General features: G+C 45.9%; 2 protein-coding genes across 2 annotated transcripts in view; one reads left to right on the plus strand and one right to left on the minus strand.

Annotated features, from left to right (window-relative positions):
- SPRTN (SprT-like N-terminal domain) overlaps positions 1–19,251 on the minus strand; it is a 227,694-nt gene that overhangs the window by 7,144 nt on the left and 201,299 nt on the right. The gene's annotated exons all lie outside the window — the stretch shown is intronic.
- EXOC8 (exocyst complex component 8) lies at positions 37–6,958 on the plus strand. The gene is made up of 2 exons (XM_082215038.1): positions 37–1,607; positions 3,801–6,958. The coding sequence occupies exons 1-2, from the start codon at positions 57–59 to the stop codon at positions 4,407–4,409; spliced, it is 2,160 nt and encodes a 719-aa protein (XP_082071164.1). The 5' UTR covers positions 37–56; the 3' UTR covers positions 4,410–6,958.

Genomic DNA, 19,251 nt, shown 5'->3' on the forward strand with positions numbered 1-19,251 from the left:
CTGGCCTGCTTCCTCTCTGCCCCTCGCTCTGCTGTCTCGTTGCTCCGGGTTTGGACATGGCGCTGTCTGTGGGCGAGGGGGCTGCGGGCGGCGGCGGCGGCGGGAGCCGTCTGAGGCGGCAGCTGGAGTCCGGCAGCTACGCGGCGGAGGAGTACGTGAAGCAGCTGTCTCAGCAGTCGGACGGCGACCGGGACTTGCAGGAGCACCGGCAGCGCATCCAGGCGCTGAGCGAGGAGACGGCGCAGAGCCTCAAGCGCAACGTCTACCAGAACTACCGGCAGTTCATCGAGACGGCGCGCGAGATCAGCTACCTGGAGAGCGAGATGTACCAGCTGAGCCACATCCTCACCGAGCAGAAGGGCATCATGGAGGCCGTCACGCAGGCCCTCCTGCAGCAGGCCAGCGCCGCCGACCGAGACGACCCGGCCCTGGGGGGCGCCCGGCGGGCCGCCGCCGACCCCCACACCAACCCCTTCCTGGCCCTCTCGGCCAAAGACAACGCTGCCAGCGACGAGGGCCGCCAGCGCACCCTCACCACCCTCCTGGAGAAGGTGGAGGGCTGCCGCGACCTGCTGCCGGAGAGCCCTGGCAAGTACTTGGTCTACAACGGGGACCTCGTGGAGTATGATGCCGACCACATGGTGCAGGTCCAGAGGGTACACGCCTTCCTCATGAATGACTGCCTGCTCGTGGCGGCGTGGCTCCCCAACCGGCGTGGCGCGTACCGGTACGATGCCCTTTACCCGCTGGATGGGCTGGCGGTGGTCAACGTCAAGGACAACCCACCCATGAAGGACATGTTCAAGCTGCTCATGTTCCCCGAGAGCCGTATCTTCCAAGCGGAGAACGCCAAGATCAAGAAAGAGTGGCTGGAAGTGTTGGAGGAGACCAAGAGGAATCGGGTCCTCAGTGAGAAGCGGCGGCTGGAGCAGGAGGCCCCAGTACGTGCCCCTCCCCCTTCTCCTCCAGAAGCCACCAATCCTTTTGAGGAGGAGGATGAAGAGGAGGCAACACCAGAAGAAGAAGTGGTGGATTTGTCCCTAGAATGGATTCAGGAGCTGCCCGAGGATCTGGATGTCTGCATCGCTCAGAGAGACTTTGAAGGGGCAGTTGATTTGCTAGATAAACTGAATGAGTACCTGGGAGATAAGCCTGTGACCCAGCCAGTCAGGGAACTACGAACAAAAGTGGACGAAAGAGTCCGACAGCTCACGGATGTGCTTGTGTTTGAACTTTCTCCAGATAGGTCTCTACGGGGTGGGCCTAGAGCTACCCGCCGAGCTGTTTCTCAGCTCATCCGCTTGGGTCAATCAACCAAAGCATGTGAACTTTTCTTGAGGAACAGGGAAGCTGCAGTACACACAGCCATCCGCCAGTTGCGCATTGAAGGTGCCACTCTGCTGTATATTCACAAGCTCTGCCATGTCTTCTTCACCAGCCTGTTAGAGACTGCAAGGGAGTTCGAGACAGACTTTGCAGGCAACAGTGGATGTTATTCTGCCTTTGTTGTCTGGGCCCGATCTGCTATGAGGATGTTTGTGGATGCATTTAGCAAGCAGGTGTTTGACAGTAAGGAGAGCTTATCCACTGCTGCCGAGTGTGTGAAGGTATGAGGAAAGTATAGGCCCAAATGTGGGTGTATTATGCTCAGTCATACATGCACTGGATGACCACAATTTCATTCTTATAACTACTTCAGTTTTCCAGATAATGTCATAGAATATAGGACAAGGAGGAAACCAGTGAGTCATTTGGTCCAATTCCCAGTGCTGAAACAGGGTGTTCTGTTTGTAAAGAAGCTGTGTAAATAATTTATTGCAGTAGCTGCATTGGCTGTCTTGTACTCCACATTCCCCATCACTTGGAGCCTCTCTCCCTTTTCAACTCTCTTACAATGTTAGAGTGCTTTTTGCTTAATTCTAAAGGAGAGCAACACAAGCATTTCTTGCTCTTCCAGCGTAAAGGAGCCCTTCCACTTTAAGATTAGGAACAAAAGAAAGGGCTAGTCCTGTGGCATGACTTTACAGATTTTGTCTATCTGATCAAAGTATATTTTGCTATATTTGGGCATTGAGACCTTCCGGAGTTGTTACTTGTTTTTCAGGAAAAGGCAGTCTGTACTGGATATCCAAGGTGCCTCCTTCCTACAGCCAGCAAGAACAGTGAGGAGTGTAGGTGCCCACACCCGCTTCCTGCCCTAATCATGTGGCAGTCCCAAATACACTAGGAACAGTAGTGGGCAGGCTGCTGTGGGGGATTAAAGGAGGGGGAAAACCATGTATGCCACCTTGAGCTCCTTAGAGAAAAAGGTGGGACAGAGATGCAGTAAATAAATAAATGTGTTCTGAGCAATTACTTTTACCCAAGTTTGAAGAAGTTTGCCTGGACAGAATTGCTCCACAACCCACTCCTCCAGTGAGCTGCCCTGATTAGTGGGAAAAGGTGATCTCATGTCTTTGCTTTATCTAGGTGAAGGAGACTGTAGTGGCTGATCCTATCCTGCCAGGAAAGAGACAGCCTGGATAACCTTGTGTTACCTGCTGCTCTGTCCAATGTGATACAGCAAGGGTAGTGAACCTGTTGTCCAGGGTCTGCTTGTGACCTCCAGGTGTCTCTGGACTCTCTTTAAGCCATATCCCTTTTGCAGGCCATACTCCTTACCTGCTCTGCTCCACATCCTCCTTAAATGCTTTTGCCTGGTAGAAATGTATTACAGTGGACGCTCGGGTCGTGAACGTGATCCATGCGGGAGGCACGTTTGCAACCTGCAGTGTTTGCAACCCGCAGCGCCGCGTCTGTGCACACGCAGGTCACGCTTCTGTGCATGTGCAAAGCACTGGAACCCAGAAGTAACCCGTTCCGGTACTTCCGAGTTCGGTGTGGTGTGCAATCCGAAAACACACAACCTGAAGTATCTGTAACCCAAGGTATGACTGTATTGACAATGCCTCCTGCTTGCCTGGATGGAGAGATGTGTAGAATCGCCAAGTTTTGTGTTGTTGGGTTGCAGTTTACTATACAAAAGTAAGGGTCACAGCCATTGCTCGGGACCTTTTGTCTCTTGTCATGCACATCACTGGCATATGACACCCCCCAAAAGGTTCTTCACAAGGGAATGCAACCCTCTGGATAACAAATGTTTCCCACTCTGGGATACAGACTGCCTTTTTCTGAGGGCCAGAATGGTAGGGATTAATGCTGGGTCATATCTTCTTCTCCCTAATGTGTATAGTGTTAGAAACTTGGGTAGAAAAGCTAGGAGCCAAATGCCTTTTGGGACCTGGATTGTGGGCACCAAAACAGAATGTCTAGTTGCCACTGGGGAGGCAGTCAGCAACACTTTTTATTTAATATTTTGATAACCATGAATTAATACACAATTCACATAAGTGACACATTGTTGATATCACATTTTTAGCAGAAAGGACATGTTTAATTTGGTGTTTACAATAAAAATATTGGTACCATACTTCAGTTTTCAAAACACTCTACTCTTTATTGTTAAACTCCTTAACATATTGTCTATCTTTAACATATACTTTGAGGCTTCAAAGCACATATATTTCAGTAATCCTCGAGTGTCAGTCAGGCGCAAAAAATGACACCCTGACTTTTTGAGGTGCTCTCAGATGGAGAATCTTTAAGGTACAAAATGTGCCTGCTCATTTCGAACCCTGAATGTATGTCGTGTTTTTCGTGCTGTTCATAATGGGGTGATAGTTATCTTATCTTTTAGAGTGTCTCTGTTGTGCAACTGCTTAAAGGTGTAGTAAAATTAATCATGTAACTTGTTATTGAAGGTGGCAAAGGAACACTGCAAGCAGCTCAGTGAGATTGGCTTGGATCTGACCTTCATCATTCATACCCTGCTAGTGAAGGATATCAAAGGGGCTTTGCAGAGCTACAAGGATATCATAATGGAGGCTACAAAACATCGTAACTCTGAAGAGATGTGGAGGAGAATGAACTTGATGACCCCTGAAGCTTTAGGAAAACTTAGAGAGGAGATGAAGAGCTGTGGTGTGACCAATTTTGATCAGTACACTGGTGATGACTGCTGGGTAAATCTTAGCTATACTGTTGTGGCTTTCACCAAACAGACCATGACCTTCTTGGAGGAAGCTCTCAAACTGTACTTCCCAGAGCTGCATATGGTTCTGCTGGAAAGTCTGGTGGAGATAATCCTTGTGGCCATCCAGCATGTTGATTACAGTTTACGCTGTGAACAGGACCCTGAGAAGAAAGCATTCATCAGGCAGAATGCATCTTTCCTTCATGAAATTGTCCTTCCTGTTGTGGAGAAGAGGTTTGAGGAAGGAGTAGGGAAACCGGCTAAGCAGCTGCAAGATCTGAGGAATACTTCAAAACTGGTGCGTGTTAATCCTGAAAGTACTACCTCTGTAGTGTGAAATGTATTCTCTCATTCTTTTAGTATAACATGTCATGTATACATGTGCACATTTTCAAACATACATTAACATTCCCTTTAACTAATTATGCCCTGGGGAAAAAAAGACAAAGACAAAGGGAGAAGAATTCAAGCAAGTACTTTAGTAGACAAGCCACATCTAGTATATTTTCCTCAAAGGTCTGGTTGTGACATTTAGATAAAGGAGCTCATCTAGTGTCAAAGTGTGTTTTGGTCCAAAGGCTAATGAACTATTGAAATATAATTAGTATGATCAAGAATAGCTTCTGATAAGTATTTTACAGAAGTATAAATGATGAGATACACCTAGTGCTTCTATTATATTGACCTTCAGAAAAAGAAGAATCAGTTTGAGAAACAAAAAGCAAATTTGCATAATTCCCTCTTTGATAACTTGAATTGTAAAAACTACAGCAAATGCTTCTTTTCAAAAATTTGTGGCTTAAAATTCTTCTGAAAATTAAAACTTGGCAGGAGCATGGAATTCACAGTCTTACGTGTAGCAGTTCCTGTTTGCATTACTGATTCTTGGTAATGATAAATCTATAAACGTAAATGATGGCGGTCAAATACAAATGCTGTTGAAGTCAAATCCTGTCTCATTTGTGGCAGGTGAGAATTGGATTGAATGTGCAGTTGCTACACGGACTGTTGTTCCACTTGGGGATTGTTTTTTGCAGTTTTGTCACAGCTACTTGGCAGCCATAGGGCCAAATCTGTTATTCAGTTTTCTAAAAAAACACCACCCAAACCTGCATTGTTAAATTAGCTGTGGGAAGTGCTGTGTCAAAAGCATGCACACAATCCCATTATCGCCCTCTATACATTGGGGGGGGGGCTTGTTAATTGAAGGAAAGGTGTATCATCGAATCTAGGTTGATAACTGCTTATGTAATCAACAAGAATAATGACTTGAAAACAAATAAAACAGAGAATAGTTTTACATGTTGCCAAATCAGCCTGATAAAGGGAACCCCTGGAGAATTCATGATGTGAAAAACTACCCATTTGTGATCAAGTGATGAAGGGTACACCAGGGGTGAGAAGTGACCTTGTATAAATAGCAAGGAGCTTTTGAGTTACCATAAGTGAAAATTAGGGTTTGGGAGTAGAGGCATGTGCGCAGTAGACAATGAAAACCTGTAGGAACTACAACCAAGGCCTATTCCTAGCAGGCTCATCTGTAGCTCTGCACACGGTATGATTGTGTATAATGTAGGTAGAGGGTTTTAGGTTTTTATTCTTTTCAAGCATAGGTAGGTGTTATGTCTGCAAATTTAATACTGCCTAACATATTGTGAAATCCCCACCATGTTGTATACTGGGATTGCATAATTGACACTGAACCATAGTTAATGACACTAGGGGGCATTTTTCCATGGACTATAAGAAGAAACAGCTAATGTTCTTTAAAAAGATGTAAAATAAAACGTCTGGATTGTATGCTGAAAAGTATTAAAGGCCTTAATTCACAATTGTGGCCTTTGGAGATCTGTTCCCTCTGGTCTTGAGAACTGGTTTCACCATAAAAATGATAAAGGAAGCATAATTGTGAGAGTACAGATAGTTGGCCCCAGGAAAAAAAAGTAATATGAAAAAATTACTTCCTTGCCCAGCGTTGTAGAAACGTTTGGTCCAAATAGTTGCTCTGTGCCCTCCAGATATTTTAGACTGTAGCTCCCATCAGCCTCAGCCAGCATGGCCGTGGTGGCCAGAACAGATGTGAGTTTAGTCCAGAACATCTTGAGGACATCTGGTTGGAGAAGGGTGGCACAATGCATAGTGTTGTGGGACAAGTCACATCTTGCAAATGGTTAATTTTGCCTCTTGCTGACAGTGGCTGGATGGCAACGGGGCTCAGCTGAGTGTGACTCATGTAGTGCAGTTCATCTTCCTTTGATCTCTAAAAGAGTGTGGTGTAGAAGATGCTTAGTGTGGGGATGTGAAATACATGGCCCTCTGGAAGTTGTTGAACTACAACTCCCACAATCCATTGGTCATGCTGGTTGGGCCTGATGTGATTTGGGAGTCCAACATCATCTGGAGGGCCACACATTTCCCAACCCTGCTTGAACATATTGTCTAATATGCATTCATGGTATATGGGCAGTTATGCCAAAGGATAGTTGGTATAATTATTTGCTCTCTTTTTCTGTGTGTGTGACACACAAAACAGCTTTGCAATCTCCAGTCATTGTATGTATGATTTTTTAAAAAATACACACAAGAAAATCCCCCTCAGGACTGTTCATCCTGAAGAAACTGCCATTTAATTAACAGAGAAACTCCTCATTGGGTGCTCAGTAGACTGCTGAAGAGGGGCCCATTGAACTATGTTTCTAGAGCAATTCTGGGTTTCTGACGAATAACAAATAGTCCTGGTGCTTAGTAACTTACGATTCTGTTTGTATCATGCCTGTGAATGTATGGAGGCCAAATTATTTATGAATGAGAATAATGCCTAAACATGCAGACTGTATTTGTATATTAACACAAATGACTGGATTAAAAAAGTGTGCCCTAACAATCTTTCAAATTGTGTTTTGTCTTCTTAAGCCTCTGTATGTGTATGAACAATGAGCATTAGACTCTGGGGTAGGAAGGCTAGAAAAAGACCGCTGCTTGGGACCTTGGAGAACTACTCCAGTCATAAAGGTAAAGGGACCCCTGACCATTAGGTCCAGTCATGGACAACTCGGGTTGCGGTGCTCATCTCGCTTTATTGGCTGAAGGAGCTGGCGTACAGCTTCCGGGTCATGTGGCCAGCATGACCAAGCCGCTTCTGGCGAACCAGAGCAGCACACGGAAACACCATTTAAATTCCTGCCAGAGCGGTACCTATTTATCTACTTGCACTTTGACATGCTTTCAAACTGCTAGGTTGGCAGGAGCAGGGACCGAGCAACGGGAGCTCACCCTGTCGCAGGGATTCGAACCGCCGACCTTCTGATCGGCAAGCCCTAGGTTCTGTGGTTTAGACCACAGCGCCACCTGCGCCCCTTACTCCAGTCATAGTAGACTGTAATGGTCTAGGTGGAGCAATGGTATGTCTCAAGACAAGGCAGCTTCATCTATAACAAAGTAGTTATGTTTATTTGTTTGCTGTGTTTTCATCCCATTTTTCAGGTAATTGTCTCTCAAAGCACCTCTCATCAAGAGAGTCGGACAGAAAGAGAAGCTGGCCATAGCTTACATGCCTCATCTAGCTTACAAACTTAAAAGAGACACAAGAATGGGGAAAGGCAGAGGAGAGAGATAATTCTTCAAGGCCAGACCAAAGTTTTGAACCGCAAGCATTCATATGCATTGGGGCCAGGTTCAATCTAATGTTCATGGTGTTCTTGCTTGAATAGCAATTGATGGATCTTGCTCCTCTGGCTGATGGACGGGGCCAGAGCGCCCTTTCCTCTTGCTTTTGCATCCCACAGTCATTCATCAGTGGGAGCACAGTGTTCTTTCTGGCAGGGAGAGGGGAAGAAAGTCACCTGCAGCTGCTCTGTCTTTGGCCAGTAGGTGGGACTAGGTTGGTTTCCCTCTTGCCACAATGGTCTTCCTTTGCTGATGACAGAGGTCAGAACTCTGCAGCCTTGTGTCAAGTAAGCCCTGATATGGAGTATTGAGCACATGGATGTGTGTGTTTTAGTATTAGGTAAGAAAGCAAGGTCATCCAAGTCTGCCTTAGTTATTGAACAAAACCCTTTTTTAAAAATTGTGCAGAGTTACTCCAATTACCCTCGTTCCTGATCTGCTCCAGTGATCAGTGGTATGCCACATTAACACCGTTTGTGCTATGACTTCCATGCTATAATTAGGAACGGGGGAAATGGCATGGGATTCTGCATATGAATTCCCATGCTCTCTCCATGCATGTTTGCTGTGCGGAGACACAGGATGGCATGAATAGAATTTTGGTTCACAAAGGGCAATGATCCTATGAAAGTGTCTATTCCTTTTGTAAAGCTATGTTTACTAATTGCAATCAGACATAATGGCTAAATAGAGCCTCCGGGATCAGAAGCAGTATACCCCTGAATAGTTGATGCTGGGGATGAACTTAAGAATGGCACTGTGGTCTTCAGGACCGTGTGCGACTGAGCATAATACACTTCCTTTCAGGCCCTTACTTTCCTTATACAGCTGTAGATAAGCTCTCCTGTCAAATACCTGCTTACTTAATGCATCCACAGATGTTCTCATAGCAGGTTGTTCCTGTATGTGAGTGTCCAAAGACTGGAGATAGATTGGAGATAGACTGCTCAGCTAGACTTTGGTGTGACTCAGCTTGCGAATCCTTATGTTCTTAAATTATTATTATTATATATTTATTTATAACTTGCCTTTTCCACTGACAAGAAGTCAAAGCGGCTTACAGATAAAAATAAGAACAGCTAGAAACAGAGAAGAAGTCATTTTAAAAGAACTAAACATTGATAGAATTAAAATTATAGATAGGCAGACAGACAGACAATACAAATACAGTGATACCTCTACTTATGTTCACCTCCGGTTATGTATCCTTTGGGATATGTGTGTGGCAAACCAGGAAGTATTGCGCTGCGTGCGCATGTGCAGAAGTGATAAACCGTGCCACGCGCATGCGCAGATGTGGCACCTCGGGATCCGACTGGAGCTCTGGAACGGATCCCGTGCACAGCCGGAGGTACCACTGTACAATAAAACAGCCCGGCACCAGTCCTTTCATTAAAAGCAGTCAGTTTCCTAAAGCCTGATGGAGCAATAAAGTCTGAAACACAGTGAGGAGGGAGCCAGACCAGCTTATATAGGGAGGGAGTTCACCAAGAATGTCTTCTCTTGTATCCCTACCAAGCATCCCTGTGAGGATGGCAGTGTCAGCATCGCCCTAGAGCCAGTGCACCAACTGGACTCATGCACCTCAACCCCGACTGGGCTAGGCGAGCTGGGAAGCACCGCCAGAGACCTCCTTCTCGCAGGAACAGGTCACAGTGCTGTGGACTCACAGCTTAGAGCTGAGAGCACCGGATTCACTGTCTCAATAATACAGTCGTTGCGCAGCAGAGTTTTGCAGAGTCTTGCAGAGTATAAACCACTCGGAGAGCAGCTCTGTAGAATATCTTCCTTTTATACTGTAACTACAACTATGATACAAAACTATATACAGAGCTGAATATTCTAAGCATAAATCAATGCTACACTGAGAGTCTGCAGCTGCACTTAGCAGCAATCTTATCTCTAGAATCTCTAACACTCTCACTTCCTCCGATACACTGACTGACTGTCTCTCACTCACACACACAGATATGTTGCTGGGCAGAATAAGTAGATAGGCAGGACACGCCTCCTCCTCTCTGGAGAGCCAGCAGAGACCATCAGGAGATCATCAGGAGATTCTTGGGTATGGGAGGGGTGAAATCTCCTCAGGCAGATCCACGAGAAGGGCCTCCCCTGAAGTTCTCAAAGCCTGGGCAGGTTTGTATAAGGGAATATGATCTTTCAGATAGCTTGAATCTAAGCCAGGGGTCAGCAATTTTTTTCAGCAGGGGGCCAGTCCACTGTCCCTCAGACCTTGTGGGGGGCCGGACTATATTTTTCTGGGGTGTGTGTGAACAAATTCCTATGCCCCACAAATAACCCAGAGAAGCATTTTAAATAAAAGCACACATTCTACTCATGTAAAAACACTGATTCCCGGACCGTCCACAGGCTGAATTTAGGAGGCAATTGGACCGGATCTGGCCCCCGGGCCATAGTTTGCTTACCCATTTAGGGCTTTATAGGTCATATCCAGCACTTCAAATTGTTTCTGCAAACAAACTGGTAGCCATTGGAGCTGTGGCAGCCAGGGAGTCATAAGCTCCCCATAAGTAGCACTAGTCAATAATCTGTGAGGTGGGTTGGGGAACGCTGATGTCCAAAAACCCCCAGCACCAACCAATATGATTCAACAAGCTTCATTATTGCAATATTCACTTGATAATGAGGGCAGCCATATTGTGTGCGCCCAAGTTCTTCTTGTTGGACTATATTAATTTTATTTATGTTTCTCATTGAAGCTTGAAATAACACATTAAGTGCTTATAGAAGTAGTGCTATAACCTCCAGATGAATGAAATTAGCTGTGTCTACCATTTACATGCCCGTCACTTACTCATTTATTTGATCAGTATAATTGCTTAGAGGAGCAGTTAATTGGAAAGTGCCATGTATTTGCCTTCTCTGAGGAGAGATGGTTATTGAGTGTTTTGCTGCAGGGCATTAATTCTAATATTTTTGACAGCTTTGGAATAAAGGCGGGGAGCTTCATCCCTGAGTTATAAATGGAGAGGAAAATTGCTGTTTTTTTAACCAGTTTTTTCCTGCCTTCTAACAAAATTGGTCTTATTTCATGTTCACCATGCAAAAGCCATACATGTTGAAACTCAGCTATCTCTGATACTGATGATCAATTATTTTTTGTTTCATAATCTGTCCCTCATTTGGTTCAGCTCATGATGGACTGATTGTGTGGATGATTTTAAAAGGAAAGGTCTTTCTATAAATACATGAGGGAAATAATAATTCAGCTGATCTCGAATCAGCAGTTCTGATCCCGAGAAGCTGCTTTAAATGATGTTACCTCCTCAGACCCAAATCCCATCAAGATATACTAGCATTAAAAGGAAAAATATTTAAAGCAACATTGGTATGCCTGTAAAACCAGGCAATGTTCAGGATCTCTAGCACATTGTTCCCTGCAGCATTTGAAGGTGTGATGTGAAGGAGGTTTACTGGAGCCAAGGGCTGGTTAGGAATAATTTGATTCCCAAGGGCTCAGCTTTTGCTAGAAATGAGATGAACTAGATGGTTTAAATTACTCCTCCTCGGTAAATAGTCTGTGTCACAGTGGGCTATAAAAAGCACTGTTTTGCCAGAAGTTCTACAAAGGATGTGTTAGAGAAAATGGTCTCGGGGGTGAAGATCTTACCTTGAAGAGGTGGAAGAAAAGCATCTTCAGCCCTGGGCATTGATAGCACTCACATTTTCCCTCCCCAATATTCCCCAAGTCATACAAGATCTGTAGATATCATGTCACCATGTTTCTGAGGTTCCTTTCCTTTATTCTCTCTGACCAGTTGAAGAATATTGGGGAGAAGGCTGTGTCAGAGAGACAGAAAGACAGACAGACAGACCCAACCACTGGCCCACTCAGGCTGGTCCACTACATTTTGCTGAGATGAAGGCAGAGGCGTAGTGTGCAGGGGCAGGGGGCACTGGGCGCCATACCGCGGGGGGCAGCACTTCCTGCGCCCAAACCACGTGTCTCTCCCGGGAGTGATGCGGTGGCTGAGGCGCTTGCAGGCTCTGCACTGCTTTTTCAAGTAGCGCAGGGCTGTAATCTGCCTTCCGCTTCTTCCTCAGCTGCTCTACAGCTGAGGGGAAGGTGGCGGGTGGACTCCCTGCAGGCTCCACGCTGCTTGAGAAAACAACACAGGCCTCCAGGGTGCCGGAGCAGAATGGGGCTCGGGCACTGGGATTCTTGTGTGCCCCACCCTGCCCCGCTGCCTCCTTGCACCGCCCCAGGTGCCCAAATGGCTAGCTATGCCACTGGATGAAGGACAAGACACCTCCTTCAATTCTACAGACAGAAGCTGGCTTGAAAGACAACTGAATCTTGCATCAACAATGGCTACGAAACTGCATCCTTCAATGTAAGACAACAAGTCCACACACAAGCCTGAAATTGGGGGCGGGAGGGGTGTGTGCTCAGGAGGAATGACCAGGGAATGGATGTCTCCCACAGCCCTAAGTGGCTACCATCTGAGGCAACAGTTTTGCTCTGCCTAATGATAGGGCCAGCACTTCCAGCCTGCCAAAGAAGAAAACTTGTTAGCTGCAATAGGCCAGAGGGAGTAAATTTAAGCATCTGGACCTCCATGAAGCTTCCAGGCCACTCTTACTAAGTCTAAACGCCTAGGGGGTTCTGCTCCTGACTACAGGGTGTAGACTACCCTGTAACTCCTGCTGTAACAACAGCTGGATTCCCCACCACCAGGACTTGTGCATAGGAGTAGTGCATTTGTGAAATCTGCACGCATTTCTGTAGTTATGCTTTTATACATTGCTAAATATGGTGGGTGGATGGGTGGAAATGATAATAAACAGAGCTGTATTACTAGACAATGAATATATGGGTATTGTGTTTAAATAAGAAAATGTGGGTAGAATTTGGTCAATATATGAATGTGTACACAAAGTGTGGGAAATATGATGAGGAGTCTTAATCACTTACAGTACAATTCTATATGTTCACTTGGAAATGTCCCACTGCTATTCAACAGACTTACTCCCAAGAAATTTAGGATTTCAGCCCTAAGCCCATTGCAACTGGAACAATGTTCCAAATTACCTTTCCTTGTGTTTAAACATGAAGTGATTAGCTTTGTACCTTTTCCCTTTCTGAAAAAACCCCAAGCCAGCATAAGTGAAGACTGCAAGCAACTAGCTAAATACAGTGTGTGTGTAACCACATGAGAATATGCCACCTGGTAAGGATAAAATTATATATGCAAGCTGGGACTATAAGGTTTGGCTAGGCATGAGCTGTCCTATTTATAGGGCATCTGTTTTAAAGGATTGGTCCATTCCCTAAAACAACAGAAGTGCTCCTTATTTTAGACTGCACAGCAAAGTGTCCCCCATTACCCCAGCGTTGTTGTCACCTCCCTGACTTGAGACATTGGTGCAGGACTGGCAGTAACAAATGCAACAGTGCAGTCTGTGCAGCAGGAGGCAGCATTGTCCATCGGAAATGGAGCAGCCTTGCAAGAACAATATGCCAGGGCCACCCTGCCCACCCACTATCCACAGGAAGCGAAAAAGGCACTTTGGCTCCTATTTCTGAGTGGTACTGCTAGGAATTTTTTAATTTGCTTCAAGCAGGCATTAGAATTTCCATCAGCTCATTTGAATGAAGCCAACACAGCTTTGCATTCTCCAAGCCAAATGCGACCCACCCAACCAGGTATTTGCACACAGGAAAAAAACAGCACAAGATTTATCAAGCCCTTGCTGAGCTGCAATACAGGCTGCCTTCAGGTTAGAGGAAAGGTTTTCAACCTTTTTGAATCCATGGCTCCCTTGACCAACTACAGTCATACCTCGGGTTACAGACGCTTCAGGCTGCATGTTTTTGGGTTGCGCACCGCGCCAAACCCGGAACGGGTTACTTCTGGGTTTCGGTGCTCACGCATGCGCAGAAACACTAAATCATGCTTTGCACATGCACAGAAGTGCCAAATCGCGACCCGCGCATGCGCAGACACGGCGCTGTGGGTTGCGAATGCTGTGGGTTGCGAACGTGCCTCCTGCATGGATCACATTCGCAACCGGAGTGTCCACTGTACATTCTTTCTGCAGCACCCCTGCAGGGCTCCAGAGCCCGGTTATGCCTGCAGAGCGGGCAGCCTCTCACCATTCTATCAAACCTTGTGAAGTGTTCCCTCAACCTCTTCTCCTCTCCCCTCTCTTTGGGAGTCTTCTGGGCAGCCACTGCTGCCGCCCCTGGTCTCTGATCTGCCCCCTCCCTGCTCCAGAGAGAGATACCTCCTCCCACTGCCCCACAGGGGCCTGGGACTTGTCTGTCCATTCCCAACAGCGAGGGCTGGTGGACTGGCTGGCTGGGCTCCCTTGCCTGCCTGCCTGCCTGCTTGCTTACTCCAAGGCTGCCTCAGCTCCTGGCAACCAGCACCCCCTGGCCAGCCCCAGAGGCAGAGACATGAGAGGGAATCAGAGGAGGGAGGGAAGGAAAGAGAGACAGAGGCCAGTGTTGCCCTCCGCACCCCTGGCCACCATTCAAGGCAGTGGGGGAGCTATATGCTCCGGCACAGGGGCGGAGAGCAGGCGGGGGTGTGGCTGGCACGCATCCTGGGGGTGTGGGGGGTGTCCAGGGGGTGTGGCGCACCACCTGCGGGGGTGCGGCGCCCAGTGGGGGGGGGACAGCTACGATGGCACCCCACCAGGATCATGCTGGGGGCGGTGCGCTCCCTCCACCCCCTCTTGCTCCGCCAGTGATTCAAGGCACCCCAGGGTGCCACGGCACACTGGCTGAAAACCTCTGGTGAGAGTCACAAAAGTCCACGGTGCTAGGGCTGCTCTTTACCACAAGGTGGCGTCTTTGGATGGCTGTGAACTTATAGGGGCACGGTCATCTTTTGTCTGTGAGTGCTTGCAGTTCTATGGACCCCACATTGAGAGAAGTAATAGGTACTGGTGAGTTGTTCTAATCTAAAGTATTACTTCTGGGTACTATGACCCTGTTTGATACGTTTTGATTTTGAATATATGTTCTATGTTTGGTTTATGTATGCTTGATATGTAAAATAAAATATATTCTTTTTGCAACCTGCTTTGAGAGTGGTGATTTGGTAATGATGATGATTTTACAATCAAGTGAGGTGTGTGTGTGTGTGTGTGTGTGTGTGTGTGTGTGTAAACAAATATAATAAATTTTAAAAATGGAAGGAGAAAAGAAAGAGTTTGATCTTACTCTGCTGTGGGAAGAAAATAAATGCAGCAGGACTTTAATGTGGTCTCTTTCAGATTCAAATATGTATTGGTTGTTTCTGTTGACTAAGAATGCCAACACAAATGTCAAAAAAGAATTCTGAGCTGTACTTAAATATTAGCTGAAACTTCTCTGTAACGCCGTCCTGCCAAGTGCCTAACTCGCTAACAAGGGTCCTGCTCCCAGCGTAACTGGCTGCCTAAATTTCCAAACTGCAAATCACGACTCAAGGGCCAATGGCAGAGGCCAAAATCCTGAAATGTTCTGTGATTGGACAACATGTGGTATCAACATTACCAAGTGCTTTCAGATGAACATGGGTGAAACGGGTAAGGCTGCTAGTTTTCATTCATTCATTATTATTATTTGAAAAATAATGTGCTTTTGATTGACTGAGTTTGTTCCCCAAACCTCCATTTACAGCCTGATCTTAAAACGCATTGACTCTGAAGCAAAGCAGGTCACATTCTGTTCACTGGAATTTATTTCTTGGTAAGTAAGATTAGTGTCTTTAAGAATATCCACATCAAATCAGCTTTCCCCTGTTAATATCTAAAATATCTGTGGATCCTGGTCCAGGACATTCACTTATGGCCAGTGGATTTGTGGTGATTTAAATTGGAATGCGGGCTGCAGCTACAGCCAGTTTTATCACCTCTGAGAAGTATATTAATAGCAGATAGCCAGGAAATATCTCACTATTTGATCTCTGACGCTTAATTAGGTTTCAGTAAGTTGCATGCGTGGCAAAATAGAAATTGAAGATGTTTGGGCAAGCAGACAACATTAAATATCAGCCCAATAAGAGCCAGTCATTCTTTGTGCTCTGCTCCTGGTAAGTGTGTGAGCAGCAGCGATAGGCAATAATGAAGGAAAAGGTGATTAAAACTTAAGCCTGGTGATTAATTGGGGAAGGATAATCAGCCAGGGCAATGTTGTTATATCCTTGCAGGTGCTCTTTTCCTGTTTCACTGTCGACATTTTAACTACGTAAGCAGATAGTTGCTTGCAACAAACATCACAAAAAACCTTATCAATGAGTGCATAGAATTTTCCTTCTTTAAATGGGCTTTGATCTTCAGCTGGTCTCACATTCCTGCAGTTTACCTAGTTCAGCACAGAGATAAACTGCGATCAAGTGCCAGCACAGTCTTTCTTTCCAGCATAGGAGCACACTTGGGGAAGCTGAGTGTACAGCAGCCTTTGTGTGCCAGTACTGGAGCAAGCGAAAGTGTCAGGTGAGAGAAGAGGCAATAGAAGAAACAGACTGCAGCACTACATCTAGCCTCACCTGACGGATGGGTGTAGTATATTCCTTGAGACGAAGTGGTAGAGCAGCTGCTTTTCCTGCAGAAGTCTCAGTCTCAGTCTCCAGATGAGCTAGGAATGTCGTCTGCATGGAAACATAGGAAGCCACTGGCAGTCAGTGTAGACAATACTCATGGACCAGTGGTCCAACTCAGTATAAAGCAGATTCCTGAGTTCCTGTATATAGCGGTACCATGTGGTTTAGCTCCCTGGGGACTGTAACTGTAGTATGCACTTGGGCCTTTTTCTTTTAATTTTTAATACGCAGGTCTTTCACAATATCTCTTCATCATAATGTTAATTGCTGGGCCTATTGCAGTGGAGGGGCATTCCTTATTTTGGATTATGCCATCCTGAATCCAGCCGAATTAAACAGCAGATAATCACTTTTGTGCAAGACCTCAATATTGATATAAATTTTCAAACACACACACACACACACACAGAGAGAGAGAGAGAGAGAGAGAGAAAGTAGACATCACCTTCTCCAAAGATCACAAGCATCTTTTTTGGCTATTGTGATACACAGTAACTAAGGGCTGGTTACATTTCTCTGTTTGCAATATGAAGCCTCCATCTGGAGGCACCCAAGTAATCAGAAATGTAAAATTCCCACACTGCATGTAATTGAAATTTATTTATCTGGGGACTGTTGTATGTCCATGTATCTGCACAAGAGTTTCCGCCATCAATAACAGAGCACTGCGGACAATTATTGTTTAGTGCAGGTTATTTAAGCCATCCCTCGATCGGTATTTTCTGGGAGGTGTCCCAGAAAAAAGCAGGCTCCATCTCTCTTCACTGTGTTAACTGTCATGAATTTTGACAGTGTAATGTACCGGAACAAAATAAATGCCGATCATGGATATAACTGGGACAAGATGCTTTTCTGGGCCAAGGGTATGGAGAGCTCAAGAAATCACAAAGGCTTCCTACTATACTTATGCTTAGTTCCATGTTTCCCTTGAGTCCCATTTCCTAGGAAATCGGGCTAGATGGTGGGGTAATTATCACAGCTGTATTCTGAACCACTTTAATAGCCCACATTTTCTGTGCTGGTAGTGGAATGCAATAAACCAGGCGTTATTCATGCAAGCATAGCACCACAGAGTAAAATAAAATAAACAGTCATTCTGACTTTTTGAAGCCGTTTTATGGTGCTCTTTAAGCAGCCAGCTTATGTGAAAATATTAGTGCTCTTTTTGCGGTTCTCTGCTGAATTTTCCTTAATGCCTTCTGCAATTAATTGCTGTTTGCACAAGCTTGTGCTAAGCCTTTTCTTCCCAGTTGTTTAGCTGCCTTTTCCAGGAGGATGCTATAGTGATCAGACGGTTACCCCAGCAAACGTCTCCATCCATTCTTGCCTGGAAGGAAGTATCTGGACATAGGCAGCTACCTCATAACTGGCTCTTTTGTGTGACTTAAAAATGACTCTTTTCATATTAAATGGATTCTGGACTTGGAAAGATTTCCACGGGCTTTTTGGGGGTGGGTGAGTTAACTGCTGCTCAGGTGGAGGACAGAATCCTGGCAAGATGAACGAAACGTTAATCAAGACGAATATGCAGCTCACATTTAATACACATTTAATTCAAACAACATTGGAGATAATATTTTCACTTCGACTGGATCTACGTTAGTGTTAATGATTTGTTCATACTGTTGTCAGGGTCCAGGTATGTGCTGCATTACAGTGAATGTCTGGAATTTGGTGAATGTCCGCAGATGTAAATGTTGAAAGTCTCAGATTCTGGTTAAGAATGTCCAAACATCAGAGATGTGCCAGCAAATATGGACATGGGTGCAGCTGGGGGGGCAGGGAGGGACAGCTGCCACCCCTAAATCAATAAAAATCAATAAAAATGCATAGCTAACTGAGGTTCTGCCCCCCAAAAGGCCTGCCCCCAGGGGCGTAGGAAGGGGGGCGTACTGTCATGGGTGCCCTCACTGAGGGGGGGGATGTGACATTTGGCACGCTGCCCACCCGTGACTCCCAAGCCTACCCCGAGCCATTGGGGTAAGGGGGGAGCTGCACTGCTTTGCTGGAAGCATTCCTCCCTTCCCCCTGCATTTTGACAGCTTGGAGGAGGCTTGGGAGTCGCTGGCGTGCGGTGTGCCGAATGTCCGCCATGGGCAGCTCACTGCGCCCCCATGGGTGGCTCGCTCTGCCCCCAGCTGCAGGGCATGCATGCCACTTCGGGCACCTGAGTGGCTATCCCGTGCCTGGTAGGGCACCCTCCGTGCCACTGCCCCCTCGGGAGCGCACCCACCCTGGGCAGTGCAGGCATACACTCTGCCGCCGCTTCCCCTCTAACAAAAATCCTGGCTACGCCCATGAATGTGGACCATCATCTGCGAGACTTCCCTCTTCTCCTGATCCCTGCCACAGCACTCCCTCCACTATAACAGAATATATATAGTTTTGAAAGAGAAACAAAAAAACATTCCCTCCACTATATTTTGCACTTCAAAGTTAGACTTGTTAGCTCCACTTCCTGTGCATTGAGTCAAATCCCTTTCAAAGAAGCCAAGGGTGTTGTGTGTCCTTGCTTAGCATAAACGGCCCGCTATGTTTTTGGACGCTTCATTTGAAAAAATAAAATTGGAATATTTCATTTCACACCAGCTCTGTATGGTAATAAGTCACTGTTACTGCCTTGGGCTCAATATGTTCATGGCAGAGGTAGTTTTGAATCGAAGTGTCAAAAGCGTTAACTCAGCTGTTTATTCATCGTATTACAATGTCTTTGAGTGAAGTGATTTGGTGCCCTGATACACACTGGTAAGTGATCTGGGGATCTGTTTGCTGTTCCATGGAAAAATACACTTTGCGCACCCATTCTTAAAGTCCAAAATCCACATGTTCTTACATGAGCAAAGACTTGTGCATACAGAAATGTATGCATCTGTTATGTCTCTAGTAGATTTAAAAAGCAAACACACACACACACAAGATCATCCTGTGTGACAATCTGCATATGGGTTTCATGCA

The sequence above is a fragment of the Podarcis vaucheri genome (assembly GCF_965113315.1).
Source record: "Podarcis vaucheri genome assembly, chromosome: 3".
Lineage (NCBI taxonomy): Eukaryota > Metazoa > Chordata > Lepidosauria > Squamata > Lacertidae > Podarcis > Podarcis vaucheri.

What these genes read in the sequence shown, in the direction of transcription:
- EXOC8 (XM_082215038.1), top strand. Translation starts at nt 57, where the DNA reads ATGGCGCTGTCTGTGGGCGAGGGGGCTGCGGGCGGCGGCGGCGGCGGG. An exon ending in CTGCTGCCGAGTGTGTGAAG is followed by an intron (nt 1,608 to 3,800) that starts GTATGAGGAAAG and finishes TTGTTATTGAAG; the next exon opens with GTGGCAAAGGAACACTGCAA.